This window comes from Vidua chalybeata, chromosome 20, assembly GCF_026979565.1.
Source record: "Vidua chalybeata isolate OUT-0048 chromosome 20, bVidCha1 merged haplotype, whole genome shotgun sequence".
NCBI classification, from domain to species: domain Eukaryota; kingdom Metazoa; phylum Chordata; class Aves; order Passeriformes; family Viduidae; genus Vidua; species Vidua chalybeata.
In genome coordinates, this window is record NC_071549.1 from 5,321,910 (window position 1) to 5,349,813 (window position 27,904).

The 27,904-nt window shown below is 58.3% G+C and overlaps 1 protein-coding gene across 3 annotated transcripts; it reads right to left on the reverse strand.

The window, feature by feature from the left end:
* On the reverse strand, positions 1-27,057 carry SRRM3 (serine/arginine repetitive matrix 3). 3 transcript variants are annotated; one of them, XM_053961531.1, is made up of 15 exons: positions 26,928-27,054; positions 18,898-19,127; positions 15,861-15,962; positions 12,329-12,463; positions 12,140-12,220; positions 11,745-11,774; positions 11,269-11,337; positions 10,936-10,971; positions 10,226-10,276; positions 10,020-10,124; positions 9,294-9,465; positions 3,382-3,701; positions 2,566-2,793; positions 2,197-2,334; positions 1-393 (listed from the first exon to the last, which is right to left on the reverse strand). In XM_053961531.1, the coding sequence occupies exons 2-15, from the start codon at positions 19,119-19,121 to the stop codon at positions 177-179; spliced, it is 1,908 nt and encodes a 635-aa protein (XP_053817506.1). In that variant the 5' UTR covers positions 19,122-19,127; positions 26,928-27,054; the 3' UTR covers positions 1-176. The 3 variants fall into 3 exon arrangements, with proteins under 3 accessions (XP_053817506.1, XP_053817507.1, XP_053817509.1); XM_053961532.1 differs by lacking the exon at positions 11,745-11,774 and having other exon boundaries at positions 26,928-27,057; XM_053961534.1 differs by lacking the exon at positions 11,269-11,337 and having other exon boundaries at positions 26,928-27,057.
* Positions 27,058-27,904: the final 847 nt, after the last annotated feature.

Below are 27,904 nucleotides of genomic sequence, written 5' to 3' on the forward strand. Positions count from 1 at the left end.
CATTCCAAGGACCCATTTGAGCTCCCGTCCGTGCTTTCCCCCGCTGCCAGGTCCGTCCTCAGCATCCCCCGGCTCCTTTCCACCTCCCCGGTGGTCCCGTCCCTTCTGGGGGCGCGGGTGGCATGGAGGGAGCAGAGCTGGGCTGTCGCGGGGCTGCGGCCGGGTGCCGGGGGCGCTCAGAAGCCGGCGCTCTCCGAGCTGCTGCGGCTGTTGTAGCTGGGGCTGCGGCTGGGGCTGCGGGAGCGGCTGGGGGGGCTGCGAGTCCGGCTGCGGCTGCGGCTGGAGCTGTAGCTGTCGTAGCTGCGGCTGCGGCTCCGGCTGTACGAGTAGGTGCTCAGCGAGCTGGAGGACGAGGGGCTGGGCCGGTAGTAGGGGATGGGACGCTTGCGGGCGCTGCAAATGGGAAAAGGGAAACTGAGTCAGGCCCCCCGCGGCCGCTCGGGGAAGGGGGTCCGGCGCTGGACCCCCGGCACGGCCAAGCATTCAGCCAGGGCAGCCAAGCGTCCCGGCGGCCGGGCTCAGACCGGCTGCGGGCTGTCAGGATGCGGCAGCCGGCATCACCTCCCCTTCCGTCCATCCCTCTCCTCCTCCCCTGCCCCCTCCCCCGGGGTGTTAGTCCTGGATTAGGCAGCGTCGAGGGCAGAAAGTGAGCAGGTTAATGTGGCTTTTGTGTTTCCCAGACACCAAAGATTGAAAGCTGCTGAAAAAGAGACGTTTGGGATTAGCGGGAGGTGAGCTGCGGCCCGCTGGCGCCTGAGGATGAGGAGGGACGGGGACAGGGGGGTGGGGGGACACAGGGGCAGCGACATCGGGAGTCGGCCCCTTGTCCCTTCTCCCAGCCTGGTGTTAATGAGACCAGAGGGTGGCTGGGTGCTGAGGGCATCCTAAGGTGTGAGGAGACACAGAGGGGTCCAGGAGGAAGAGGAGGAGGAAGAGGAGAAGGAGGAGGAGGAAGGGGGAAGGTTACCCTGGGAGCCAGGCTGGCGGCGATGCTCTCCGGGAGGGACCTTGGGATGAAATGGAAAAGGAGAAGTTGGCATCACTGAGGTAGGACCACATGGTGGAGGGGCATGATGGGAACTGGGGACAGGGCAGGTGGGCAAAGAAAAGCCCTGGGGCTTCTGACTGGGCTATGGGGCAGGCAAGGGGGGCTGGGGGTGTTTCCTTGGCTGCCCCCTCCCCACAGCATCCTCTACACCTCACAGAAATGGCTCTGCTCCTCCTGAACCCCGAGCAGAGTGGGGTCTGCCATCCCCATCCACCCCAAGGATGGGGAGGGGGATGAGGTGAACAGTCCCCACAGGGACCAGGGACCGTGTTCTCCAGCCGAGCCCTGCCACCTCCCTGGGGACATCCTGGGAAAACCTGGATGGAAAACCAGACAGTGGCACCTGGGCTGGGCTGGGAGCAGCTTTCCCAGCCCATTCTCTTTCCAGGGCATCCATCAGGGAGAACTGTGGGGAGCTCTAACCCGTGGGCTCTGCAGTGTTCCTCCTGTCCTTTCTCCCGTCCTCCCTCCTGACAATTCCAGTCCTGCCCAGGCAAAACAAAATCCCTCCCACAGGGAGGCAGATTTCTGAAAATCCAGCCCCCCCTGATCACCCAGCTGATAGTGGGAGAGACAAATAGGTCAGGAAGGAGGTAATCTCGGCTCGGCACGGCCCTGCCGCCAGTGCTGCATCTTAACGAGGTGCTACATATGCACACAGTGTTTTGTCTGGCACGAAATATTGCCTGTCTTACAGCTCAGGATCCTGAGGCAATAGGATCCCAAGGAGGAGAAACCAGCTTTTGGAGGGCAGGAGAGACGTGATTGCGGACGTGCACATTGCTGGAATATGCACAGGCGGATTAAAATTAATTCCTGTTTTCATGCCTCAAAATAGGGAGAGATCAGAAGGTCACAGTATTGGAGGCAGTCTGGTTACCCATCTGTCTAGGCCAGCTGATTCACCCAGTCATCCTCAGAGCTCTCTGTGCATCCACAGAGCTGCTGCTGTCCATCTGTGTGTCCGTCCATCCATCCATCCATCCATCCATCCATCCATCCATCCATCCATCCATCTATTGTCCATCCATCCATCCACCCACCCACCTGCCCACCCACGGCACCCTTTGGGGTCAGCTGGCAGCAGAGCTCCGCCCCGGGCTGTGGCAGAGGCCGTGGCAGAGCCTTTGCCACACGCCAGGACACACCTGGTGATCCTCCTGGGCTCCATGAAGCTGGGGGAGTCGCGTCTCCGCTTCCTGATGGGGGAGTAGCTCCTGGAGCGGCGCCGGGGGCGGGCGGGATCGGGATCCCCATGACGTGTTCGGGGCTCGTTGTCCTTCTCTCTACACCCGAAGAGGAGGAGAACGGTCAGGGAATGGGCTGGGGTCCCTGAACAGCAGTTCCCTGCACGGATGACACTCCCACCTGGGGCTGGCGTTTCCAGTGTGAGCAACAATGAGGCGCGGCCCCTCCCCGAGTCCCAGGGCAGCCGGCACCCCCCTGAGCAGCGATGCCCTCTGAGCCCGCTGCTGGCACCCGCGGTGTCCCCGTGCCCCTGTCCCCCGGGGCCTGACCTGCTGGCTGGCTTTTTCGGCGAGGGCGAGCGGGAGCGGCTGCGTCCTGCTCTCTTCTCCCGGGAGCGGGAGCGGGACTTGGAGAGGGAGCCGCTGGAGCTCCAGGAGCTGCTGCGCTGGCCCGGGCTGGGGGACGGGCTCTTCCTCCGCTCCGAGGCGTGCCGGGAGTGCTTGGCTGACGACTCCGAGCTGCTGTTGGGCCGGCCCCGGTGGTGCCGCTCCTTCACCCTGTGAAGGCAGATGCCAGCACGGCCTCGCACCTCATCCTGGCTGGCAGAGTGTCCCCACAGCAGCCAGGGACCCCAGGTTCCCATTAGGAACGCCTACATTACACCAGTTTTTGACTGGCCTACATCCCTGACTGAAAAGCACAGGGCTTTCATTGGCTTGGCATCCCGCATCCTGTGGGATGTTGTAATCCCATGCTGCCATCCAGGCACTGCCCTTCGCAGTGGGACAATCCCTTGCAGGGATGACCCTTCCCACAGTGTGCTACCATTGACCCACTGTGGCTCTTCCCTATCCCCATCCTTATCCCCAAGCCCATCCCTTCCCTATCACCATCCCCGGGTCTGTCCCCATCCCCATTCCCATCGCCAACTCGTCCTCATTGCCATCCCCATTCCTGTCCCTTTCCCATCCCTATTGCCACTCCCGTCCCTTGAGCATCCCAACCCAGCCCCGCTCCCCAGCTCAGCCCCAGGGCTTTGCCTGGATGGATTTAAGCTGCCCGCAGGGAGCTGCACCCCAAACATCCGAGCCCAGCTCCCATATCGCGGCAGGGATGTCAGGACCCCATCCCGGGGACTCCCTTACTTCTTGCCGTGCGCGCCGTGGTTCCTGTCGGGGCCGGCCGGCGGGTGGGAGCCGGCCGAGCCCTCCGAGTCGCTGCTGTAGCCGGCGGGGCTGAGCGGCGGCGGCGGCGGCTCCCGGGGGGCCGGGGGCCGCCCCTTGCTCTGGCCGCGGTGTCGGGACGGCGGCGAGGCACTGCGGGAGCGATGCCGGTGGCCGTGCTTGGCCCGCTCCGGCGTGGGCGACCGGGGGCTGCGGGCGCCGTGTCGGCCCCCCCGGGTGCGGGGGGACGGCGGCTCCGTCCTGCCGTGGGCCCGCGGAGAGGAGGACGCCGAGGCCGGCCTCTGGCAAGGGAGGAGAGAGAGAGAGAAGGAGGGAGAGGAGGAAGGGGAGGAAGAAGACAAGAAAGAAGGAGAAAGGGGATTTTAACGGGGGGCGCCGGGCCGGGGGCGCAGATCACAACGTCAATGCACATCGCATAAGGCAGGCTACACAGACGCTACTCTGCACCTTCCTCTCGCCCTCAACAACGTGGGTCATGCAAACCTCCGCATGCAAAACGCCAAAAAAATATAACTCAACTTAAATCGTAATAAAAACCCAAAGGAAGGGGTGGGATGGGAGGAAAAGAAATAAATCCAAGAAAGCCCCAAGTCGTCGGGGAGGGAGAGCTTGAAGGGAAAGAAACAACCCCCCCCACCACCAAAAAACACCTGGAGAGGGGATAAAGCAAACCCTGCTGCCCGCCCGCCCCGACCAAGAAAGGGGAAGGGAAAAGGGGGATAAAACCCAAACGAAGAAAGGAAAATGGGGGAAAAAAAAAATAGAAAATATGAGAGGAGGGAAGGTGAGGCAGTGGGGGAGAGTAAATCAGACTGAGCCGAGGGGAAAGGGTCGAACCAAAGAAGGCTGGAAGGTGATGGGGTCTGCTCACACTGAGGCATGCACATATATAGAGATATATGTTCCGATACGTGTAGTTTTTATCAATAGTACGGCTTTTGGCTTAAAACAAATCCAGAAACGAGGAAAAAACGGCACAGAGCGACAATGGAGGGCAAGGCAGAGGAGGGGGCCGGGGGGGGGGCAAGAAGGCATAAAAGAAACCAACAAAAAAAGAAAGAAGAAAAACCATCCAAATCAAATAATTTAAAAAAATAATAGAAATAAATAAATAAAAAACAAAGCAAAACTTCACAAATGTCCTCGTTACTGAGATAAACGAATGTCACTGAGCTCTTCCTGGGACACGCATTGAGCTGTTAGCTGTGACTCTGCAGGGAACTGCTAAGTCCTCATCAGCACTCAACACAGACTTTGCTTTCTGCTTCCTTTTTTTTTATTTTTCCATTATATGCTTTTTTTTTTTTTTTTTAAGTCCCTCTTGGTTAACATCCACTTACCAAAAAAGTGGCATTTCCTCCTTTAGTAGGTAAGGTATGAAGAGAAGGGAAAAGCGGGGCAATATAAGTGCATCATTAGATTCACAAAAATGCAAGAGAGAAAGAAAGAGCGAGAGAAGGAGGAGAGACAGAGACAGAGCCAGAGAGAGGAGAAATAAAACAAACCAACTCGCTTCTCCTACGGGGAGGGGAAACCTTGGGCCACCAGCGTGGCCAAGCCCTGAGCCAGGCTCTCACTGAGACCTCAAGGGATTTTGCCCAGCCCTGAAGCTCCCAAATATCTCAGCTCCTCTGAGCCACAAACGCTGCCTGGATGTTCCCCCCATCTTTGCAAACACCACGAGACCAAAAAGATGGGTCGAAATGGCTCCTGCAACACCAGTCCTGACCAAGCTGGCAAACCCCAGCTCAGGGGGCTTTGGGGTCTCCTTCCCCCCAGCCACAGCCCAGTGCCAGGTCCCTGAGAATCCCTGGAAGGGTTAATCCTGCACAGGGTAGCGCTGCAGAGTTCAGCCGAGGGGATCAAAAGGGGTTCAGGGATATTGGGATGGTGCCGGGATTGTGCCACCATGCCCAGAGCTGGTGATCCCAGTTCCTTGCCATCCCCTTGCCCCAAATACACCAATGAGTGTCAGTGGATCCTTGAGGCTGAGGTTCTCTCCACCCATCCCACTGTGTTCTCAACGCCACTTTTCTCCCCACAAAAAATAAGGAGGCAGGGTGAAGGGCTGGGATTCTGGGGACCACCATGAAGATGCTGCAAAAGGGACATGAAGCTTCCATGTCCCTGAGCATCCCAGACTACTCCACACACCACCACCTTCTTGTCCCCATGGAAAAGCCAATCCCTCCAGCCACAGAGCAGAAAACTGCAGCCAAAATGGGGGAATTTGGGGATTTATTAAAAAACAGCTGCTGTTGCAATGGCTGCAGTGAGGGGGAGGCTGGCAGTGATGATCAGCCCTGCCCAGCTGCCCTGCAAGTACTGGGGGACATGGATCTGCTCCAGGGGGATCAGCAGCCCAGAAAGGGGGATCAGGGGAGCCCATGCCCAGCCCCACATCCCAGGAGAGGAACATTAAAGCAGAGAAGATGAAGAAGAAGAAGAGGACGATGAAGAGAGAAAGAGAGAGGGTTCCTCTTTCCCAGGGTGGCATTTTGGCACTGGCTGGCCATTTTGGCTCGGGCTGTGGGATGCAGGGTTCCCACCCAAACCCTGGAATCTCCTGCCCTGGCGTGCAGGAAGGCAGCAAAGGTAAAAGCATCCCGAATAAACCCAAATTGCCGAAGACTCAGCCTAAGAGGGAAAACACACACTGGGCACTTGTGGGGATGGAGAGCCAGGGCAGGGATGCTGTCGCCTGCCCCTCGCAGACTGGGATGTGCTGGACCTACCTCTCTCCACACAGGAAGAGTTAAACCTTTCCCTACTGCAGCCTCCCTCAGTATTTTCCCTGAGCTGGGCTTTTCCCCCTGAAGAGGGGCTAAACCCACACATCTCCTCAGATTTCTCATTTCTTGCCCCATCCATCCACCCCAAAACCCCCTGTGCCCACTTCTACCCGTAGCCACTGCGCCTATTTCTCCCTAAATATATTCGCCTTCATTACCCGGCCACTAATGGGGGACTGAAAGGGAACAGCCGTGCTCGGCCCCTGAATGGAAACAAACACAAATTCGGAGGGCTGAAAGACACAGAAATGCATTCTACCGACAGCACGAGGAGACGGGGAAGAGAAAAGGGGGGAAGAAAGAAAAAAAAAATTTACGTGGACAGGGCAAAAAAAATATTAAAAAAAAAAAGAACATAAGAGAAGAGCATGGCTTTGCAGCTAACTGGGGAAAACCATACAAATAAAAAAAATTATATATAGCCACCAAAAAGAGACAAAATGAGAGACAGAGAACGGGAGTGAGAAAGAAAGAGAAAGAAAGTCAGAAAGAAAGAGAAAATAACATTAAATCAAGCTACGGTGCTTTTCAACAGGCTCATCTGCAGAAGTGAACGTGCAGAGGTGGACAAAATACCTACCTTTGGAATTGGCAGTGACAGGAATGCAATAATAAAAAAAGAAAACAATAATCTCCACATTTGGAGGGCAGAATGGGAAAAAGACAAGGACTCTTTAGTACGGCGATCCAGACCCCTCGGCTAATACCGTTTGCTTTTCTTAGAATTTTTAAAATTGTTTTTAAAATTGGTCTCTTTAACTTCTAATTTTTATTCTCTTTTTTAAGAATTTTTGTTTGTTTGTTTGTTTTTTAATTGGAAGGCTGCGGCCGGCCGCCGAGCGGGGGGGCCGCGGGGAGGTGGCTGGCTGGTGTCTGTAACCCGATCAGGCTGCGGTTCAGTCTTAAAAAGTCACTCTATAACATGGCAAAGTCCCGGACAACATGCAGGGAAGGCGATGGATGGAGGTGGGACACGGCGAGGGATGTCGGGTTGTGTTGGCCCAAAGAAAACCGGAGAAAGAGAGGGGCTGGAGGGTGCGTGTGGGCGAGGAGGAGGAGGAGAGACCCAGGAGGAAGGCTGGGAAGGCAGCAGGGATGGATGGAGACAGGACTGGGTATTTAAAAGGGAAGGCAACGCCGCGCAGCGCCCCAGGGCACCCCTGGTTCCCGGCGGCTCTGGGGGTGCTGGGGTGGGCACGGCTCACCCGGCGCACGGGCTGAGCCCCGAGCTTTTGGGGGGGTCTGCGGGAGGCGGGGAGGGGGCTGGGGACTCATCCTGTCGGGATGCAGGATGCGGGATAGCCCCGCACCCAGCGGCCTCATCCTGCAGCCGGGGAGGAAAAGCTCGCCACGGCAGCAGGATCCGGCCGAGGACACCGGGCAGTTGCCAATTTGAGGAGGAAAAAGGCAATTCGCTCCTTTGCAGTGTAGAGCTGCTGGGTTCTCTTCCCTTTTAAATTCCTTGTTCAAAATATAGAAAATGGAAATACAATGTTCAGCGGTTGTAAATATTTAGAAAACACATCGGGTTTTTGGTTTTGTTTTGTTGTTTTTTTTTTTTTTTCTTCTCCACATTAACACACACAAAAGCAAAAAATTCTAGAACAACACGACGACGACGGGGTGGGGGGAAATAAAAATAAGAGAAATATATATCGTTTGCATTTCTGTACATCACAAGGGAAAAGAAAATAAATAATGAGAAAGGAAACTAAAACAAGGGGGCGGGAAAAAAAGCACGTTTCATTGCCCTTCCCTCCCCCTCGTCCCTGCTTCTGCTGAGCAAGAAATGGAAGTGTATATTACCGTTTGGGTTTTTTTCAAATGGGAGGCTAAAGAAAAACACAGATGGGATTAAAAAGAAAAAAAATAAAAAATAGAAACCAGAGAGAGAAAGAAAGAGAGAGAGAGAGAGAAAGAGAGAAAGTTGTTGGAGAAAAGTCCCGCTGGTGCCGGGGAGCCAAGGGAGCTCGGCGGCCTGGGCGATGCTGGGGTGGGCAGGGGGAGAGCGGGGCCAGCCGGGCGCCCGGGGGGCGGCGCCTCGGCACCCGAACCCCCCCACGCCCCAGCCGAAACCACAGGAAAGAAGAAAGCAGAGAGGTGCCCCGAGAGGTGGGCAGGGTGCTGGGTGCTGCTGGGGGGTGCTGGGCTGGGCAGGGCGAAGGGGACGTGGATGTGGGTTCAGGGGCTCCAGGCCCCGTTTCCCGGGGTGCCCCTGGCCCTGCAGGTGTTGGGGTGTCAGCGCTGGGTGCTGCCAGCCCAGGACCTCACCTGTGGGAATAAAGTTCCCTGGGGCAAGCGGGGACCTGTGTGGGCTCCATTAGTGGAGTCCTGCAGTGCCCCGCCTTCACGCAGCCCCGCCTCCAGCCCTCCCTCAGCCAGAGCAGGCTCCTCACCATCCCAGCACTGGTTAAACTGGGGCTGCCCCCCTGGGCCCACTGGGTTAGCAAGGGAGCAGCCCCCAAGGCTTCACCAAGACCCTCGGGATGCTGAGGCAGAGCTGGGGATGCTCAGCTCTGATGTCACCTGTCATGGGGACCTCAAGGCCCTAAAGTCTGAGCATCCAGCATCAAATCCCCTCCAAACCCTAACTTGGCCAGACTGGGTGTTGGGGTCCTGAGCACTGGTGCTGGCCCCTTGGCAGTAGGGAGAGTTTGGGTTGGTGTTTTTTTCAAAGAATTTTCCTGCTTTGGCCATTTCTTGGCTGACTGGGATCAATCTCAGGGAGGTGCTGAGCCGGGTGGTGACCCTGGCAGGTGATGCTGGCCTGCCAAGCCATCATCCCGGGGGGGTGACATCCACGGGGCCACATGTGGCTTTGGGAGAGGGATGACCTGTTGGCTGCCCTGATCCCTGCCTCAGGGTGATGGGCTGGCTCCCCCAGGGAGATCGTGCACCCAGCGCGGGGTCGGTGAGTGCTGGGAAGGTGCAACCTGCACCCCACATCTCCCCCGTGTGCTCCGGTTGGGCAGGGCGGGGAGCCGAGCGAGTGAGGAAGGAGGGGACAGGAGAGCAGGGGGGCAGTCCTGTGGAGGGAGGAGGGGAGGGAAGCGAAGAGTGATCCAAGAAAAGCCTACGTACATCCGAGGGCTCCGGGAGCGGGGCGCCGTGGCTGTGGCGGCCGTTCTGGGCGCTGCCCTTGTGCCCGTTCTGGTGCGGCGAGGCCGAGCGCTGGGGCGAGGGCGAGGACGGGCTGCGGCTGGAGCGGGCGCTGCTGCCCTTGGGGCCATCCTGCCGGCGCTTGGGGCTCAGCCTGAGGAGAACCGCACCGTCAGCTGCCGGCAGCCCCGGCCCCGAGCCCGGCCCCGCCCTTGGCCCGGCTCCTGCAAAGCTGCCGGCTGCAGCCCAGGCTTTGCCGAAGCCAGAAATGGGATGAGACTTGGTGCTTTGTGCTTTCTTTAGCTACAAATTGAAACCCCGTCTGGGGACCATGTTCCCAAACCTTCCAGAGATGCTGCAGCACCATCCCACTCCACTCTATACCTGTCTCGGGGATGTCTCTGCCACCTGCCTTTACCCTCCATCTCCCAGGGTCCTCACCCCTGGGACACCTCTGCCATCTGCCTCTGCCCTCCATCCTCCAAGGTCTCCATCTCTGGGACACCTCTGTCACCCACCTTCTACCCTCCATCCCCCTGGGTACCCATCCCTGGGACACCTCTGCCTCCCACCTCCCTGCCCTCTACCACATAAGGGTGTCCATCACAAGGACTTCTCTGCCCCTGCCCTCTACCCCACAGGGTCCCATCACGGAGGCTGGGGGCTGTTGGTGCGGTATTGGGGACGGGGGTCCCGGACCGTCCCTACCTGCCCGGGGATTTAGAGCCGCTGTCGTCGGAGGAGAGCGAGGCGCTGTGGGAGCTGCAGGAGCTGCGGCGGTGCGAGCGCCAGGCCGGGGACTCGCTGCGGGACCTGCGGAGAGGGCGGCCGGGGCCGAGGGACAGGCTGAGCCACCGCGGGGGACACGCAGGGACACAGAGAGCCCCGCTGCCCCCGCCAGCCCGGCCCCTCACCTCTTGCGCTCTTTGTTTTTCTCTTTCCGTTTGTTCTTGGGGCTTCGGGACCTGCGGGAAGAGCCGAAAGCTGCAGATGCGGGAGCGGGGGCAGCACCTGGAGGTGGCTTTCCCAACCCCCCAGAGACACCGAGGCTGCGGGAGGAGCGAGGGGAAGGACCTGCCTGCTCTGGAGCTGGGCTCCAGAGTTTCAAAGGTTCAGAGGTTCAAAGCGTGGTGGGGATCCCAGATGGATTTGGGAGGACTGTGAGGTCAGGTGCAGGTTGGTGAGACCAGGCAGGAGAAAAGAGGGGGACTGGCTCTGCTTAGCATCCTCAGGGCTCAGGCCCATTGTCATCCCTGACACTTGTTTTGCCCTGTGCCCTCTCTGGCACCCTTTGTGTGTTTTTCACTCCTTTCATTCTAAAATAGCAGTGTTGGCAGAGGGCAACTGCAGAGCAGGGCAATAGTCAAGGTTTGCCCTGGCCATGGCTACCTGGGATCCTTCTTCCTCCCCTGGGGGACATTCGGGGCCCCACAGTCAGCCAGAGTGGCCTTGTGCCACATCCAAGGGCAGAGGACACACAGCAGTGTCCAGCTATGGGGTGAGGAGGCTCATCATGATGGGCAGAGGGGAGGGGACAGCAGGAGGGCAGGACACAGGGGGTCCCTGGCAGGGGAAGCTGGCAGCTGGTGGCAGTGGGGTGGCTCTTGGTAGCTGTCACTCTTACCTGTGTCTTCTCTTTTTTCGTGACCCCGATTCAGACCTAAGGGATGAAGAGGAGGCAGAGATGAAGGAGATACACTGATCTGGCCAGCGGGGAGCAAAGGCTTGGCCGTTTCCAGGGATGAGGAGGACAGGGGGATGGCCCCAAGGTAGGTTGCTGGATGGGGCAGGTGACAGTGGCTGTGAGGAGCTGATGGCCCCATGAAAAGTCATCAGAGTCCATCCCTATCCTCATCTAACTCCCATCCCTCAGAGCCCAAGGACCTGAGCAGCCCCAACGAGCCACTCTGTCCCCATCACCCCTGCTGTCCCCAGCCTGCTGTTGTGTCCATCCTACCTGTCACGTCTGTGTTTCTTTCCAGTCTTCTTTTTCTTTTCCTTGCGGATGGGTGAAGAGCTGTCACAGCTAGAGGGGAAGTGGGTGCCCTTGAGCAGGGAGCAAGGGACACCCCAGCCTCTTCCCCCTGGCCCAGGGGAGCCTGGTCCCACCACCCCCAGCCACATTGCTTCCCCTGGACCACCCCATGGGATGCATGAACATCACATGGCAGTTATTTCCTGGGGGATTTGGGCTGAGGGACAGAAAGGGACTTTTGGCAGAAGGGCTCTGGTTGCCTTCAATTCTGGAATGCCCAAATCCTACTGTGTCTCATTGCCACCTCGTGGGTTCTACAGCCTCCAGCAGGAGACAAGGTGGCCAGTTCCCAGTGGGATTTCAGAGGGGGACAGTGGGTGGCAGAGGCCAGCCTCTGCCCAGTGGCCTTGCAAGCCCAGAGGGGACCCCACAGCCCACCCAGCCCAGTGGTCACTCACCTGCGCTCTGAGCCGGGTTTCCTCTTTTTGCTGCCGCGGGAAAGGCAGAGAAGAAAGGGACATTAGGGACAGCATCCTGCCCAGGCAACCAGGGCTAAGTGGTGAGGTTTTGGGTAGATGGACCCTTCACAGAGCCACATCCTGCCTGGTGCTGTGCCCCGTGGCAGTGAGCTCCTTCCCCACATGGACCAGTGCATGCAGTAGGTGTGTGCACACACGTGTATTGTAGTATCAATACATGCAGATGCATTGCACCTCCTAAGGGTGCACATTCAGGTATGTACTGCCCCCCAAAGCGAGGTGACTTGCCCCTCCAGAGCCTGGCAAGGGGCTGAGCTGGGAGGTGAGCTGCCCTCCAGAGAGAGGGGACAGCACAGGGACAGCCGGGGACTCACCGGCTCCGGCGGTGACCTGATTTCTTCTTCTTTTTCTTCTTGGGTGGAGGAGAGGTGGAGCTGCTCGAGCGTCTTTTCAACCTGGGGGAGAGAGCAGACAAGGCTGGGAAAAGAAGAAGGGACAGAACCCTGGCCTCTGTCCCTGGATGGGGACCCTGTGCACAGCAGGTCCCCAAAATCCACGCAAACCTGTACTCGCGGTGGCCGCTGTCCTCGCGGTAGCACTCGGCCGAGCAGTCGCACTGCAGCAGGCAGCCCTCTCCATAGTCAGGGTACTCCACCTCGTACTCCTCCCCATCCGCCCCGTGGTGGTTTTCTATCACACTGCCAAAGGAAGAAGAGCAGGATTATTTTGGGGATCCCCATTCCCTGTTTCCCACCAGAGCAGCTGGGGCAGCCCCAATGCAGCTACAGGGGTTGGGGGGGCATTCTCTCTGCCACAGCATCCCCAGGGGACCTTGGTCATGTCCCTTGATGTCCACACAGAGCAAAGTCCCAGGGTGGAGGTCTGCTCAGGGTATTCCTGTGGCTCCAATCCCTGCAGAGATCCCCACCAGGCCAGCACAGGGACACTGTGAGACTCGGGCCACCATCTCCCCACAGGGCCCAGCCTCAGCCTCATTCGAGCCCCTTTTGGCTTTGCTCAAGTGCTGGGGCTGAGTGGGAGGCTGGGTCAGCCCAGGTGGGTTGCAGGGCTGAATAATGGTGAGAGAAGCTGGCAGAAGACCAGCAGTGGAAATTTAGGTGGGAACTGCCCAGGATGATCTGGGCTTTGAGGCCAGCACCCCACAATTGCCACCAGCTCAGCACTGGAGCTTCAGGCAGGTAATGGTCAATGACCCTCCTAGGGCGAGGTGAAGAAGGGCTGGGGGGACATCATGCCTAGAGCCATCAGGGTCTCTCTCTATCCTGAGTGACTTCATCAGCATTAATTTTTCCCACTGCCATGGAAACCAGCATGAGGTTGCCATTGACTACCAGGGCTGTGGGCAGGGCTTGGACTAGGACAGTCTCAGGAGTCTATGCCCAACCTCTCCCTGATGCCCCCACCTCCCTGGGCTGGCTCTGCCATCAGCCCCAGGAGCAAAACCCACAGGGAGCCTCTCATTTGCTCTTGGGGGATGTAGGACATCTCACTCATGGAGAGACAAGGACATCCAGGTGCTCTGGAAGGAAACTTAAGAGATAGGGACAGGCATGGAGGGTGCCCAGCACCACAGCAGCCCAGGTGCTTGCTTCCCAAGAGAGATTTGCCCTCAGAAACCTGATGTGGGCTCCTCTGCCCTTCCCAGCCTGGAGGTGAGCACTCAGCGATGCTGGTGGGGCAGTGCAGCCCCACAGCATCAGTCCCTTGGCAGCCTGTCCATTGCCTGAGAAAAGGGAAGCTCCCAGTCCCAGGCTGCAGATCTGACAGTGGCACGTGTTGGCATCCTTGGCCCCAAGCAGGCCATGGGCTGTTTAACCTAATTAGAAATGTCTTGGACCGAAACTACACATGAGGCACCCTCCCCCTGGTTAGGTGGTTACGGATGATCACTCGAGCGGGACTCAGGCTCCCTTCTGTGCCACAACCATGGCTTGCTGGGTTCTCTCCACATGACTCTTGCTTTGGCCATGTCCCAAAGGTAGAATCAGCCTTTCAACCACCCACCCAACCGTGGGAAGGGGGAGAAAAGAGGCAAAGAGAGAAGGGAGCGGGGTTAATTCTCTGCATGTGTCTCTGCTCTGTGAGCAGGCAGTGCTCCACGCTGGAGCCTGCTGCCAGCATCTTACCCATTAGCTGTGCTCAGCAGCTCAAGACCAGCCTTGTGCTGTTCCAATTATCCCTCCCTGCCCAGCACACACTTGCCTTTGTCTGCAATCCCACCAGCCTGTCCATCAAACCCTTCTCCTTGGGGACTGGGCTGTACCGAGCTGTGCACACAGAGACTGGAGCTGGGAGAGCACAAAGAGCAAAGCCGGGGACTCAGGTGGTCACAGCTCTGCTCGATGTCTCAGTTTTCCCTGGGGAGTTATGCAGATGATGCTGAGCCTTCGCATTGGCTCTGAAACAGGACCAGCTGGTTCAGACTCACAGTCCTGGCAGCCAAGGACCACACAGTAAAAGCCCAGAGCGGTGCTGGAGCAGGACCAGCCCACGAGATGTTCTGCTGAGCACTCTCCCAGCCACCACAAGGGCTGAGGCTCTTTATTTAAAGCTTATTTAACCCCCTTGTCCAGCCTCTTCATGCAGCAGAGACCTTTGGCACGCAGGATATCCTCCAGCAGCTCAGATCCCTGCTGCTTGAGGAGCCACCTCCTTCGGACCCAGCTCCTACCAGCCTCCTCAAGCGCCTCTGGCTTTGCTCTCCTCCGAGCAATCCTTTGCTGTGAGACTGCTCCTTCCAGCTCAGCACTATTATTTATAGCCCTGGGGCTAATCTTTAATGATTACCCTTCGTTTTGCAAAACCAAGCCTGTAAAGGTGACAGCCAGGGCTGCCTGGGTAACTTTCAGGCACCTTTGGCTTCCCCACATGCTCGTTACAGTGCTGGCCCTAACGAGCCTGCCAGGAAGATGCCCTGGAGATGACTCCTGCCCCCACCAGCAAAGGCCACTTGTTAACACCTCAGGCGTGATGCTCAGTGACTGGGCAGGTTGGTTTTCCCCATGCCTTGTTTTTCCCTGCCTGGAGGAGGATCCTGAATGTTTCACGCTGTCCCAAGCCCATGAGCCCCATCCAGGCAGGGCACAGCCATGTCCCTGTGTCCCACCCTGCCTGGTGTGCCAGCAGAGTGGTGTGAGGGAGGCTCTCCCTGCTGCCATGGCTTCCCTGCCTCCCCCCTCGCCCTGATTTCCTGACCCTAATGAAGCATTAATATTCAGTGAACCTGAAGCATCTATTCCTGTCCCAAGTGACCTGGTTTCCAGGCTGATGGATGGTGCACGCCAGGCCAGCCATGCTGCCTGGGCCATTAAGCACTGCACTGATAAATCATCATCAAGCCAGAGTGGACCCTGGTGAGGCAGGGAATAGTCCTGTGCAGGGCAGGAGCAGCAACTGGCATGTCCCCAGCAGGAGCTGGGCTGCTTTGGACACCAAACTTGAGCCCTAAGCTCCCTTCCAGGGCAGAGGCAGCCCCCCAGGACCAGGCAATGTGAGGAGTGATTAGAGGAACAGTACAGGATCTCCTTGGAGGAGCTTATTCCATGAGGTCTCTGCCCCTGGCTGGTGGGGTGAGCCAAGCACTGAGACCTTCTGCACTTGGGTTTCATCCTCTGGGACAGGAGCATTGCAACGCTGGCCTCTGCACAGCACCCAGAGGTCTCCAAATGACCAGTGCAGGATAACCTTTAACCTCTCCAGAGGTAGGATACTGCCTCAGAGGGGCAAATCCTGCCTCCAACTGACTGAACAGCCAACCAACCAACCAACCAACCATCAAATCAACCAATCAATCACCAGCCATCAAACCACAAAATCAACCAACCAACCAACCAACCAACCATCAAATCAAACAAACATTGACTCAAAGCCAATCCATCCATCCATCCATCCATCCATCCATCCATCCATCCATCCATCCATCCCTCTCTTTATACTCTCTCCATGTCCATCCAGTCATGCCTAGATATACCCTCATCCACCCACCCACCTGCCATTGATACTCAGAGGCAATCGAGGACGTGCCTCTCTGGGATGAGACACACAGATGGACCAACTGGAAGCTGCCTGACTTACATTTGGCGCCCGTGCTGGTCCTCCCTGGTGAGCACACCCTCCTTCTCCATCAGCATTTGCCGGAAGGTCCCCACTTTCTGTCGGATCTCCTCTTCGGAGTACCTGGATGGGCAAAGACACGGTCAGGGCTGCTGTGGTTGGAGCATGGGCTCCCCATGGACCTGCTGAGGAACTCTATACCTTTGGAAGTGACACATGGCCCAAGGGGCCAATCAAAAGGGGAGGTGGCATGGTGACAGTCATAAGGGCCTCTGCTTCATCCCCTGCCACCACTATCTATGTCCTCCTCTCTCTTGCCTGCTTCTCCCAGCAGCGCTTGGCAGAAGAAGGGACATCAAGAAGGGGGAAAAGAAAAGGATGACTATGAAGTTGCCATTCCCTGTGACCGCCCCAGGCTTTGGGGCAAGTGCCCACCAAACCCTCTTGGCAGTGCCACCACTGCATCCTGTGATTCTGGGGTTCACTCCCAGCATCTCTGTCCCATCACAAGCTCCCCCTGCTCGTCCCCTGAGGCTCTGGGGCCCTGAAAGCTGTGCCAGCTCTGCGCTACCGCTGAGCTGACTCAGGCGCCGCAGGGTTATTAACGAGAGACACTAATCACTGTGTCCTGGCATCTGAGAACAGCCACTGCAAACCCGGCACTCCTGCTGTCCCCGAGGTGTCCCTGGGAAGGGACAGGTGACAGCCCTGGCTGGGTGGTCCTGTGCCACATCCCATGGCTGTGCACAAGGGCACCTGAGCATCCTCCTCAACTTAAAACATACCAACAGTGGAGAGACTCACAATGCTCTTGGCATCATCCCAGGGAAGAGGGTGAAGGGAGAGGGACCTCATGTCACCACCACACTGCCACCCTGGGAGGGAAGGAGTTGGGGTCTGTGTGTGTCCCTGTCCTCAGCCACAGCCTCTAGATGGGCTGCTCATCACCCACCCTTTCCATCACACTGCCATGAGCCCAGAAAACTGGATGCCTGGCCCAGGCCTAGCAGTCCCCAAGGCTGGCACTTCACACAGCCTGTGCTGGGGACAGTGATGCCCCTTGCAGTGCTCTGGGTGCCCTGGGTGAAGAAGGGACATGGCACCACCCATTCCTCTTGCAGTGTCCATGAAGGGGAACAGCAAGGAGAGGAGAATTAATATTAACGAACTCATTTGCACTGAAAGGCTCCCATTAACTCCCCAGCCAGACTCCACACAGAAGGAAGGCAGCCTGGCTGCTTCCCCTCGGCTTGCACCCCTCGGCGTGCACAGGGAGCCCTAAAACCAGAGCAGCACCCCCAAATACTGCTCTGCTCCATTCCCTCGATGGCAGTGCACCCAGCTGGGCAGAGTGGCCACCCAACAAGGACAGAGCTGACAGCCCTGGCCATCCCATGGACATCAGCCAGCCCACAGCAGCAGGAAGATGTCTGCCCGAGATGAGCAATTGCTGCAGCATATTAAGAACACGGCCGGTGCTCTTGGAGAGGGGACATGAGGCCAAACAGGAGGTGACAGATGGGCCACTGTGGCTGGGCCATTAGCAAATCTGTGGGGGGAGGCCAAGGCGAGGAACTCCCCATCACCTCCAAGGAATGCAGGCAGGAGCATCACCAGCCCTTTCTCTCCTGCATTCCCCTGGTGCTGCTTATAACCCTCTTGGAGGGGGTTTGCTTTTGCATTTAACATATAGAATGGATTTGAGAAAGAGAGAAAATTTGCTGACACTTCTTTTCTGGACAAGGAATCCAGCCTGCAGGCAGGGAATAACAGTGCAGGCAGCCTGGAGCGAGCTACAGCACAGGCAGGAGGAGCCATCCTCCTTTAAGGAAACAAGGGAGTGCTCAAATCCCTGCAGAACCCCCTCTGCTGACACTCACATCCATCCTGGGGCTCTGCCCTCATCAACAACTCCCCCAAGGCCACGGCCACGAGGCTGCCCCTGGTCCAGGCAGAAACCTCAGGGGTGCAAATCCCTTCTCATGGAACCCCCCTGGAAAGCCCTTGTGTGGAGGGGAAGAGCAGGCAGAGGATTAAGCAGGTTGACCAAGATTATTACTGTAATTATATTATCATTTCGGTGTATCGCCATCATCAGTGTTATTAATAGCCTTAATAACAACAAAGCAATTACAGCAATAACAACAATCCTGGTTGCAGTGTTGCTATTACCCATTGCAGTAATGCTACTACCACTAGTAAGATCCCTACTAGGGCTCGGGAACACGACAGGAGGCTCTGGGCTCCCCAAAGCGCCAGGTCAGCCTTATTTATTTCCATAATGACAAATTAGGCACAATCATTATTCCAGTCTGTGTGAGACAATTTAATTCTAGGTCACGCTTGCACTCTTAATGAAAGCCTTGGCGAAGCCTTCCCTCAATCCATTTTCCTTCTCCCCAGCTGATACCAGTCCCTGTCTACCCAAGTGTGCTGAAGAATTTGCTCCATCCATCAGGTTTTAGAGAGCTGTCAGAGGGATCAGGATGTTTGGCTGCTGCCAGAGACAGCACAGCCATGCCCAGCAGGGATGGGGGTCTCCTTCCTGGCCCCCCAGTCTCTTCTGCCCACCCAGGAAGGGATGTTCCTCAGCCCCTTGGGTTTTTCCCTATCCCTTTGTTTCCCAAGGGGAGAGCAAAGGCTGGGGAGCAGCTTGCAGTGCCTTGGCCATGGCATTGGCAGGATGGGGGCATGAAGCCCCAAACCAGCCTCTCCTGTGACTAAACCCCAGCTTTCCTCTGGGTTCTCACATCCCAGGCATGTGGGGCACAGGATAGGTGGCACTGGTGACTTGCACATCCATGAGCAGCTTTACTCCTCCTTCCTGTTTCAGCTTTCCCTGCAGGACAAGCTGGGAGCCCAAACTTCCAAGCAGGGCAAGTGGATGAACTCTTAGGCATTTCCCACCACAGACCAACCCACCAAAGCTGTTTGGTTCACCCAAAAGTGGATTTACTTCCAAATGGTGACACTTGCCACGTGAATTTATTTTTTAAAGGAGGAGAACAAGGTGCAAACAGGTCAAAAGGATCCCCTCCTCGATGTCCCCACCACTCACCCCTGCTCCTCCATCATCTCCTGCAGCTCCATGCACTTCAGCTCCACCCGCCGCTTGCGCTCATGGTCCAGGATTTCCCGGTGAGCCTTCTTCACCATGCTGGGCTCCACCAGCCTCACCTCCTCCTCGCCCTTGTGCCACGTTCCTGAGGCACCGGGCTGGGGAAAGCCATTGGAGGCTTCCTGGGGCGAAGGCACGTCAGCCCCATTGTTGTAGAGAGCCATGATTGCCTGGGAGGGAGAGAAAGAGTCAGGGTCAGTGCCTGCCCTGCTTCCCCTCTCACCCTGTGACAGTGAGGGGACCCTGCAAGGACCTGAGGGTAAAATCAGTCTTCAAAGCAGGTTGATGGAGATGGTGACTAGATGTCCCTGCACCTTGCTTCAAAAGCAAGGCTGGGGCTACTTCCACCACCCTGACAAGAGGGCTGGCTCCAGGGAAAGAGAGGAGGATGATCTGCTCCAGCCTTGTACGGGGAAAACCTGGCCAAGGGTGGGTCTGTGGGGCCCAGCAGCAGCAGGACATGGACCCCATGAACCCCATTGTCAGCCAGTGTGGGTTTGGAGCAGGGACAGGCATCTATCCTTACAGTTCTCTAGGGACCCAAAGACCTCAGACATCCCCTTGAATTTCCCAGCTGTACTGGCTGGTTTGGTGGGGCATCCTGATGTCTGGCTCAGGCAGCAAACACTTGCTGATGCTGTTGGGCCATGGCCTGGCATTCTTTGGCTATGGCCTGGTATCCTCTGGCATGACCCAGTGTGGGCTGCAAGCCTCTGCCCCCCTGCCTTCTCCCTGCTCCTTCATCTTCACGTGTCTCTGCCTCCTCTTTCCACCACACAGTCCATGTGTCCTCACTTGGCTCCAAAAATAACCCCTGGAAGAGGACAACTGTTCCCGAGCAGCACTGCTGTGCTGAGGCTGTGGCTGATGCTCCCCGAGCCTGAGGGAGGAGATGCTCCCAAATCTCCTGGATCAACCAGACAGACACAGCCCTGTCTCAGCACCCTCGGGCCATCGGTGCATGGCTGAGCACCCATTCCTCACTGTTCCTGTTGTCCTGCTGTGCCCCAGCTCCCCTGCCCAGCACTCCAGCCCTCTCCCGAGCATGGGATGCTCCCACTGGAGATCTGCCGCCTTAACCACCAGCTCCACCAGGCTGCAGAGGCACCACCTGGCCTTTAGAGGGGCCCTGCACAAAGAGAAACGATCAGGAGCAAAAGCAGAGCATCCTGCCTCACTCTCCAAGCTGGATTTGGGCTTGGAGAAGCAGCTTTTGCCAGAAAGCCACTTCTCTGAGGTGTTTCTATCCCAAGGATCCTGCTGGAGAAGCTGTTCCAAGGATGGACAATGCCTGAAAGTCATCTCCAGTGAAGAAAGCAGCCAATCCTTGGGTGGCTGACACATGCTGCCCATGCAGGATGGGGCAAACACAGGCCCAGGGAAGGAGGCATCCCTAAGCCCAACAGAAGCAGAAAGGACAGATGGACCATGGACTGATCCACACTGTTTCAAGCCCGGGAAAGGTTTGTCATTCCCAGTGTGCCATTCCACCAGGATACCAGGCAGTTCAGAGCTTTCCAAGGCCATGCCAGTTGGAACAGAGCCAGGGTGGGAATGCAGATGACCTACGAGAGGCTTTGATGAGGTTTCTTTGCTGTTTGAGAAAATACCTCAGAGCCCTCCCTGGGGTGGTGGGGATCCCAACCTGGCCAGAAGGTGTCTCCCACCCCACAAGCATCCCCACAGGACATCCCTGACTTTCCTGCTGCCACTGGCTGCCCCACACAGTCATTTATCTCCCGACGAGCATGCCCAGGGAGGACAGCAGCTGAGTGCTTAATTACAAGGCTTTCTTTCTTTTCTTCCCCCCCCCCCCCGCCCCCGCTTACTACAATGCAGAGAGGAGCCAGGAGTCTTTATTTCCACAGAGGCACGGGGGAGATCCTGCTGGTGCAGCAGGAGCCAGGCAGGGCTCTGCACTCCTGGATGCTCATCCCTGCACCTGGAGGGTCCCCCGGTCTCCCCCTGCCTGCAGCACCCACATTTCAAACCCCATGACACACCACAGCCCTGCTCAGCCCTCCCTGCCCTCCCTGAACCCAGCCCCCTCCATATCCCAGGATGGCTCCAGGCTGAAGAACAGAGATGCTGCAGAAAAACCTGCCTTGGGGGCTCCTCTCCCTCTTTCTCCCATCAGGATATGAAGCCAAAAGCCTGGAAGGAGGTTAGAGAAAGGGGGAAGCTCCCTGCTTAGAAACCTTTTCCCCCAGAAGGGCTCAGGAAAGGAGAGAGGATGCTTTCTGCAGCAGCCTCTGCTTGCTTGTCCCCAGTGGGAATTCATTTTATCCTGAGCCCAGCAGTGGATAAATTCATTGCTGAAAAACCTTGAGAGTGTGTGGGATATAGAGCTGGGCAGGTAGATGGAGACAAACTGGCAGCTGGATGGATACCTGTGAGAGAAGGCTGCATGGTGGGGGAGGCATGCAGATCCACCAGGAAATGCTCCCTGCTCCCATGAAAAGGATGGAGCTGGACAAATCCCCTTGCACCTGGGGCCAGGAAGGTGGAGCTGGACTGGGGATGGACATGGTACTGCATCCCAGTGTCCCCTCAGCCTGGAGCAATATCCACCGTGGGAGCTGCCACCAGCCCCCTGCCTCAGCCACAGCACGGGCAGGGAAACAAAGGAATGGGAAAAACCCACCCACAACCCTCCCCCCAGCTCTCCAAAGGGGCCCCAGGCAAATCTCTGGGTGCCAAAGAGAGCCAGCCCTACACTGCTGGTGACAATGGGGACAAGGCATCAGGGCAGAGGGAGCCCATGTCCCCCAGCTGGGTCTGTGCTCTCCCTGCCTCACAAGGAGAGCCCCAGCGACGCCCTGCACTCACAAGGGACAGCTCAGGGACACAGAGTGGCTGCCACCACCACGACCTCAATCCATTGGCCACCACACAGGGATCACCTGGCTCTGCCAGCACCAAAATCAGCACCAAACCCATCAGCACAGCCCTGGCCAAACAGCAGTAGTTTCCCACCCGGCTCAGCGCTACCAGTAATAAAGATGATGGTTAAATATTTCATTATCTGCAGTAATTACCCACAAAACATCAATCACTGGCAGCCACTGCCTGGCTGCCTCGCCCAGAGGGAGAGGAGGCATCCTGGGGTGAGATCTGTGTCTCCACACACTCCCAAAGGCTGCAGGGTGTAGCTGGGGACAGTTGCTGGCATCCATTCCCATGTCCCAAATTCCCTTACTGGCACCCAGGAGGGCCCAAACCCCCTGGCACCATGGGCTGGAGCTGCTGTGGAGACTCCTGAGCAAATCCCTCTTTTCCCATATTAACCAGGCATTCGCCCACGTATTTGGGATCCTGATCCTCTTCCTATGTGCCACCTTGGGCTCTGGGGAGGTCAATCCAGCTTTCCAGCTTGCAGGTGCTTTCTGATACCTGAATTAGAGCTTTTGGAAGTGTTCAGAGATGCCCCGTCCTCCATCCTCATCTTCCATCGCTATCTTCACTCTCATCCCCAAATTCCATCCTCATCCCTCATCCTCCTCCTCCTCTTCATCCCCTTCCTCATCATCTTCCCCATCGACCATCCTCATCCCCATTCTCCATACCCATCCCTATTCTCCATTCTCATCCCCATCTTCCATCTTCATCCCTCTTTTCCATTCTCCTCCTCCTCACCCTCCACCACCATCCTCCATCCCATGCCCAGGTCTCTCCCTCCCTCCCTCCCCAGCCATGCTGAACCACACCCAGGGTGTGGAGGACCTGGGCACCCGCAGTACCAGCTCAGAGACTGCCAGGACAGACAGAAGGACGGACACACTGCACTGTGGTCCTGTCACACAGCCAGGACAGGCCCTGCCAGCTCGGGGTGCAAGGCCTGGCCTTGCCACCCTGCCAGGGTTTGGGGCTGCTGGTTTCCAGCCGAGCTGTGAACGGAGCTCACTCCCTGTGGGCTGGGGTGGGGTGGCCCAGGATGTGACCGCCCCCGTGTCCCAGCCCTGGGGCCATCCCACCCGGGCTTTGTCCAGCTCACGGGTTCAGAACTCCAGCCCGAAAGGAAAGAAGCAAAATGATGGGGAAAAGAGTGTTATTTCCCCAAAGTGCTCTGGCCCTTTTATTTCCCAGCCCAGAACAATCCCCTTCCCAGCCGGCTGGGCTGAAACCCCCCTTGGGCCCCGCTCAGCCCCCGGGCCATGCCCGCAGCCCCCGGCGCTGAGCAGCCGCCGCAGGGCCCTGCCGCCGTACTGCGGCTGGAGCCGCTTCCCGGGGGGAGCGGGGATGGCAGCGGGGAGGCGGCAGTGCCTGGATGCTCTCCCGGGTGCCTGGATGCTCTCCCGGCATCTCTCCCTCGCTAGGGAAAGGCGGCAGCGGTCCCCGGGCATCCTGCCCCCTCCCCGTGCCTCGGTGCTAATTAAAGCCGCCTCCGGCCGGTGCTCCATTAATTCTCGCCACATCCAGCTGCACCAGGCGGGGCGGCCGTGAGCACCCGCGTGCCGGGATGCGGGCACGGGATGTGGGCACGGAGCCCAGGACGGCGGCTCCCTGGACCACTCGTGCACTGAGCATGCCAGAGCTCGGCTCCAACACGCCAGCGACAGCCCAGATGAGGTGAGGATGCTCCAGTCACTCCAGAGAGGCTGAGGAGTGGTCCCCATGGTTCTCCTGCCCGTTGGGATCTCATCAGGACACACCACCACCGACTAAAAGTATAACCCTGTCCCCAAGCATGCACAGCCCCATCCCAGGCTGCTCCCTGTCTGGGCTGTGGCGACAGCTGGGAGAAGATCTTTTTTTCCAGGACACAAAATATGCCAGAACACCATGGCCAGGCAGCCAGCCTCCTCTGAACACCCAGCTGGAGTTACAAGGAGGAAAAGTCCAGGGTTGCTGCCATTAATTGGGCTGACCTTCTCCGGAGCTGCCTTCCAGTGCCAAAAACTGTGAGTCAGACCTTCAAGAACGAGGAAAAAGGCAAATGTAGCTTTAAAAGTGCAGCCATTCTGGGGCTCGTTAGCGCTGCCCTCCAGCCCCAAGGCATAGGGATGATGCCCGTGGGAAGGGGCAGTGGGAATGGATTGGTGACAGCCCTCCCAGTGCTTCCATCCCCATTTCCCCAAGCCCAGGGCATCTTTTCCTGTAGCTGCCTGAACAGAATTTGACACCTGACAGACTTTAAAGCAATTAGTAAAGAATATATGGATGCTGGCTGGGGGGTCAGGAGCTGCAGATGCATGTGCATACCTACGTCTGTGCAGATATATATATATATATACATATAAAAATACATATATATTTTAAAATAGATGAGGAGGCTGGTGGAGAAGCTAAACAGTTGCTAAGCAACTGGGCTCCTTCCTGGCTTGGGGATGTAGGGATGGGGGAGCCAGGGTTGGGGATTGGTCCCACACTGGACAAGCATCACACAGGGGTGTGGGCACAGAGATCCCCTGGAGATGATCCAGGGAAAAGGGCACAATGGAGGGTGAGGAGCCAGGATTTACTCCTGTCCCCAAAATGCTCCATCTGAAGCCCCCCCCAGCCTGAGCCCCTTGGGCTGTTGGCTATTGAGGAGCTCCATTCTCAGCTCTGGCTGGAGAAGAGCTGGTGGGAAAGGGGTCACTCCATGATAGGGGCAGCCCCAGGACCCCTGCAGTGACCCCATTCCTGAATCAGGGATTAGGGAAAGGAGCAGCACATCCACGTGGCAACAGCAATCCCCCCATGCTGAGTGGAGAGGCAGCAGATCCAGGTGATGGGTTTTCCTATGGGATCCCCAGCCCTGTACCCCTTTGGCCACACTTCCCTCATCCTCTTGGGAATGCCCTGCCAGACCTTCCCCAAACAGGAGGTGCTTAAACAAGGAACGGGGATGGAGAGGGGGAACAGCCACCTCAGGTTTTGCACCTCTGGGGCCATTTGCTTTGCTGGGCAAGGAGTCAGGAGGAGGGACAGTCAGCCCAAGGCCCATCACCCCTCTGAGGAAGGGGAGTACTAACAGTACTACAAATAAAACCAATTATTGAGCACATGGAGGAGCAGGGGGATGACTGTCACAATGAGGTCACCTTCCCCAATGGGGACACAATCCCGGTGAACAACCCCTGGAGCTGAGCACTGCAGGTAGAGGGGGGGTCACGGCCAGTGCAGGGGGAGCATCCAGCTGGGAATCCCCCCCACCACCCCCCGCCGTGGCTGGCTGGGTGGTTGTGTAACGGGAGGAGCTATTCCGGGGTTTGAGCACATTATATAAGCCACGGGCCACCTGGCCGGGGAAAACGGGAGCTGGGAGACAGGAAGGAGGAGGAGGAGAGGAAAGGGCTCTGGGGACTGGGGACCCCCACATCTGGCAGGCCCTCAGCATAAGCACTAACCCCACAGGGCGACCTGCACCCCGCAGGCATCCCTTGCCCAGAGATATGGGGTGAGCACCCTCTGCTCCCACTTGCAGCAGCCTCCAGGACCCAGTGCCACACACCCACCCACAACTGGGTCTGGCCCCTGGGGCACGAGACCCTTTGCCCAGGGGAAAAGCAGCATTTTCTTGGCACCAGAGACAAAGCCAACCAAGACCCCTGCACCCCTCTGCCTGGCAAAACCCTTGCTTGCCATTCCCAACAGTGACCAAGGACCAAAGGTTCCCTTAAAATCTGCCCAATTTCTGGCTCTGGCAGTCCCTGACATTCCCTGTATATGTTGTCAGGATGAGTCCTGGGGCAGGGGGAGGCAGGTGGGATGCCAGGGGGATTCTGGGGAAAGCAGGTGAGACACAGAGGGTGGCACTGTGTGAGGCTGGCAGAGTGGGACAGAGCGATGACAATGTGTGTTTGGACACAAACACTGCCCCCAAAATCCCCCCCAGCGGGGGTGTCGCTGTGCTCCTGCCAGAGAAGAATCCACATGCCAGGGCAAGGAAACCAGTGAGCATCTGCACCCTCGGAGAAGATCCTTGACGTTTGTCATCAACCTGAGACACCCCCAAATGCTGCCAGCTCCCAGGTGACTCCCCTACAGCAGTGTGAGCACAGGCAAACCAAGACACATCCAGTCTGAAATCTTGCTCTGGAGGAAATGAATGAACCTGTGTCCTCTGAAGGCCACCTGCTCCCCCTGAGCCGTGGCCCGACCCCTCACCACCAGCCCCCTGCATGGCACAGCCCGGACATCCCTGGGGACAAACCTGATCCGGGAAGGAGAAGCACAAAACACTCCCAAAAGACAAGCGGTTGAGTTGCTGCTGTGGCTCCCCGCTGCCAAGCCTTGCTCCCCGTCCTTCCCTCGTGCAACACCCGCAGGGTTTGAAATCTCATCAGCCAAACCCTCCCCAGCACAGCCTGGGGGTCCACACAGCAGGAAAAGGGGCTGTGGGAACCTTGTCCCCCACCTGCACCACACAAGGCACCAGCATCTGCTGAGGGATCATCCCTGTCCCGTCCTTCCCAGCCAAAAACCTACTGCTGGGGGTCATCCACTGTCCCAGCCCCATCCTGACTCCCCCCAGCACGGAAAAGAGGGATGTGGGTGCCCCCCCAGCCACTCCCCCGGCACCAGGGAGCCCCTGGCATATCCGCGTCCCTGGAGGGACCCCCTGTACCCCAAAAAGCACCTCATCTCCAGACTCCTCACCCCATCCCACACCCCCAGGAGCATCAAACCTCACGGGGCGACACCCCGGCACACCCCTCCCGGTGGGGTCCCCAGCTGTCCCAGCACCCACAGTACCACGCACGCCTTCCCCATCCCTTCCATCCGTGTCCCTTTGGAGACCCCGCTTCCCAGCCCCCTGAGGAGCACCGCACCCCCAAATCCCCATCACTGGGGGTCGGCACCTGCCCGTCCCCAGCATCACCGGATGGGTGGGGGGGGTCTCGTCCTCCCCCACCCCTTGCACGTCCCAGCGTCCCCGTCAGAACCCAGTGCGGTCCCACTGCCCCCCCCCACCCCCTCCTCTCCCTTCCCGGCCCCCCCCGCCCGGTGCCGGCCCGACAGCCCCGGGCCCGGCCGCGCCTCACCTCGCCCCGCCGTCCTGCTGGGCCCGGTCCCTCTGGGTCTCTGTCGGCCGCGGGGGGTGCCGGGGGTGCCGGTGGGTGCCGGTGGGTGCCGGTGGTGCCGGGGGTGCCGGGGGTGCCGGGGGTGCCGGGGGTCCCGCCGGCCGCGGCCCCTCCCGCGCGGCCCCGGCGCGGCCCCTGCTGAAGTGCTGGACAGCTCCGGCACACGGAGCCGCCCGACACAGAGCGCCGCCGCCGCGGGGGAGCGCGCCGCCACCGCCCGCAGCGCCGCCTGCCGGCCGGAGGGCGCGCCTGCACCGCGCCGCGCCGCGCTGCTGCGAGACCGCCGTCCTTACACAGAGCCCGTCCTAACAGAGCCCGTCCTTACAGAGCCCGTCCTTACACAGAGCCCGTCCTTACACAGAGCCCGTCCTTACAGAGCCCGTCCTAACAGAGCCCGTCCTTACAGAGCCCGTCCTTACACAGAGCCCGTCCTCACACAGAGCCCGTCCTTACACAGAGCCCGTCCTAACAGAGCCCGTCCTTACAGAGCCCGTCCTTACACAGAGCCCGTCCTTACACAGAGCCCGTCCTTACAGAGCCCGTCCTTACAGAGCCCGTCCTTACACAGAGCCCGTCCTAACAGAGCCCGTCCTTACACAGAGCCCGTCCTAACAGAGCCCGTCCTTACAGAGCCCGTCCTTACAGAGCCCGTCCTAACAGAGCCCGTCCTTACAGAGCCCGTCCTTACAGAGCCCGTCCTCACACAGAGCCCGTCCTTACAGAGCCCGTCCTTACAGAGCCCGTCCTAACAGAGCCCGTCCTTACAGAGCCCGTCCTTACAGAGCCCGTCCTTACACAGAGCCCGTCCTAACAGAGCCCGTCCTTACAGAGCCCGTCCTTACACAGAGCCCGTCCTAACAGAGCCCGTCCTTACAGAGCCCGTCCTAACAGAGCCCGTCCTCACACAGAGCCCGTCCTTACACAGAGCCCGTCCTAAC